At 38.6% G+C, this 2,076-nt stretch overlaps 1 protein-coding gene across 1 annotated transcript; it reads right to left on the reverse strand.

Moving 5' to 3' along the window:
* Positions 1-230: 230 nt before the first annotated feature.
* Positions 231-1,724, reverse strand: LOC140918584 (S-adenosylmethionine decarboxylase proenzyme). Its single transcript, XM_073365095.1, has one exon. It carries the CDS (start codon positions 1,526-1,528, stop codon positions 467-469), a length of 1,062 nt encoding a protein of 353 aa, XP_073221196.1. The 5' UTR covers positions 1,529-1,724; the 3' UTR covers positions 231-466.
* Positions 1,725-2,076: the final 352 nt, after the last annotated feature.

Raw genomic sequence — 2,076 nt, forward strand, 5'->3', positions numbered from 1 at the left:
TTGTCTTCGTTTGACACGTTGCTGTTTGTTCCAGCCAATGATCGACATCATTACATTCCAACGGAAGCAAATGCTCATGGGGATTAGCCTCCTTCCGCGTCAGTTTCGTGATATACTAAAAAAAACATTTATTGAAAAATGATGTTTGAAAATTGTAACTAGATTTTGTAGATGATAAACAATGAAAAATATAATTATCATAATATATATATATATATATCAGTCGTCAATTGATTCCCAGAACATGCTTTTAATTCAATTGAAAGTTCAAACGAAAATAACAATGAAGGTTGGATAAACCTCCCACACATAAACAGTAAATGACTAAAAAAAGAAAACAAACTAAAACGATGAGTTCAGCCAAACAAGGCAAAACACTTATTCAACAGAAACAGACGACAAAGACAGAAACAGACGACAAAGACAGAAACACAAGACGAAGACAGAAACACAAGACAAAGACAAGCTACTCTTCTTCATCTTCATCCTTCCAGCATTTGAGAGTTGATCTAGGCGAGCCACAGTCAGAAGTCTTAACAAATTTTTGGTAGACAACAGAACCACCCATTCCAAGTCCTTCGTGGCTCCTCTCTTCACGACAGTATCCCTTAACATCCAGCAAACAGCCCTGTTCAAATGATTTGCTTGCGTTGTCCACATGAACAGCTACAGAAAACTCAGTTGGTTCGAAACAATCAAGCACTCTCACCACCAATTCGTTCAGATTCATTGTTTTCAAATTGTATCCCACAGTCTCAAAGCTTGCATAGCTGAAACCATCTTCAGGAGTAACATGAATGGTAGAAACAGCAGCTCCCTCAACAGAATTCATTGAATAACCACAGGGTTCAAAATCGAAGTCGCAAATTTCAGAATTTGGAAGAATCTTTCTGATGCCAGAGTTAACAGTCATCTTGGCAGCTGAACCTGATTGTTCTTTGAAGAAAACCAAAGCTTTCTCTCTGTCTAGGCCAGTCATGCACATCTCTAAAGTGTAGACAGAGTCAATTGGGCTCACGGAATCTGCAGAGGCAGAGTAAACATGCCAATTTTGTGCTTCGTTGGAACCGCCCATAATATAAGCCATACTGCCTGATCCAAGCTTCCCAAAGTAACCATCAAGGACAGCTACTTCCTCCGAAAAGTGGCGATGAGGATAGGACTGAGCTCCAGGAAAAATGAAACTACCGCGAGAGTACCTAACAGATCGAACTTTGAGAGAAATGGACTCGGCCAATTTCAGTATGGGTGGGATTGAAAGCAGTAACTTGGTAGTACCACAGGTTTTGATAATGATCTTGTAGGCATAAACAAAAAGGCTGGACTCAGACAGAACATAGGAGTCAACATCGTCGTTGGCTAGGGAAGAAACAATGGTGCATTCCGCCGGTGCAAGAATTTCATCCAATTGAGATTTTGTGAGAGATCTTAAACCCCTACCCTGAGGGTCAGAAAAAAGTCCTGGATCGGAAAAGCATATTTCCAACCTCTTTTCGAAACCTTCGAAACCAATTGCAGAAACTGCCATGGCCACAGTTCAAACAGAAAGAAATAAAGAAAATACAAGGAGATAAACAAAGAGTACAATCGCAAAGAGAGGGTTTGGAAAGATGTTGTTTGAAGGAGAGTAGTGAATAAAACTAGACAAAAACTAAAAAAGCTAATAAAAAAATGCTTGCATGCACGGGACGGAATATCAGTAGGGAATATCAGGATGGCTTGCGAGCACACTGCATAAGAATTGCAAAAAATAAACAGGAATTAATTTTTAATTCAATAAATATTCAAATACAATTAGAGACATAACAATTAACTATGTCAAAATGAACTATTAACATCCTATTCAGAGGAAATAATACTTACGTTGGAGTAAGCAGCTGATCTGAATTTCTTGATTCCACCGTTAGGACGAATGTCTTCAATGCTGTATCCGAGGGGGGCTTCGTAGAATAATGATGATGATGAATTACTACTACTACTACTAGACTTCTTTTTACCTCCTTTAGACTCCATTAGCTCATTCAGTCCTGTAATCATAAATTCAGCAGACACATTAGAAATCAGAACTGTAAAAAA

Source organism: Cicer arietinum, chromosome 2, assembly GCF_000331145.2.
Source record: "Cicer arietinum cultivar CDC Frontier isolate Library 1 chromosome 2, Cicar.CDCFrontier_v2.0, whole genome shotgun sequence".
Lineage (NCBI taxonomy): Eukaryota > Viridiplantae > Streptophyta > Magnoliopsida > Fabales > Fabaceae > Cicer > Cicer arietinum.

Bases quoted from the DNA above. Each gene is read 5' to 3' on its own strand.
- LOC140918584 (XM_073365095.1), bottom strand. From the start codon at position 1,528: ATGGCAGTTTCTGCAATTGGTTTCGAAGGTTTCGAAAAGAGGTTGGAA.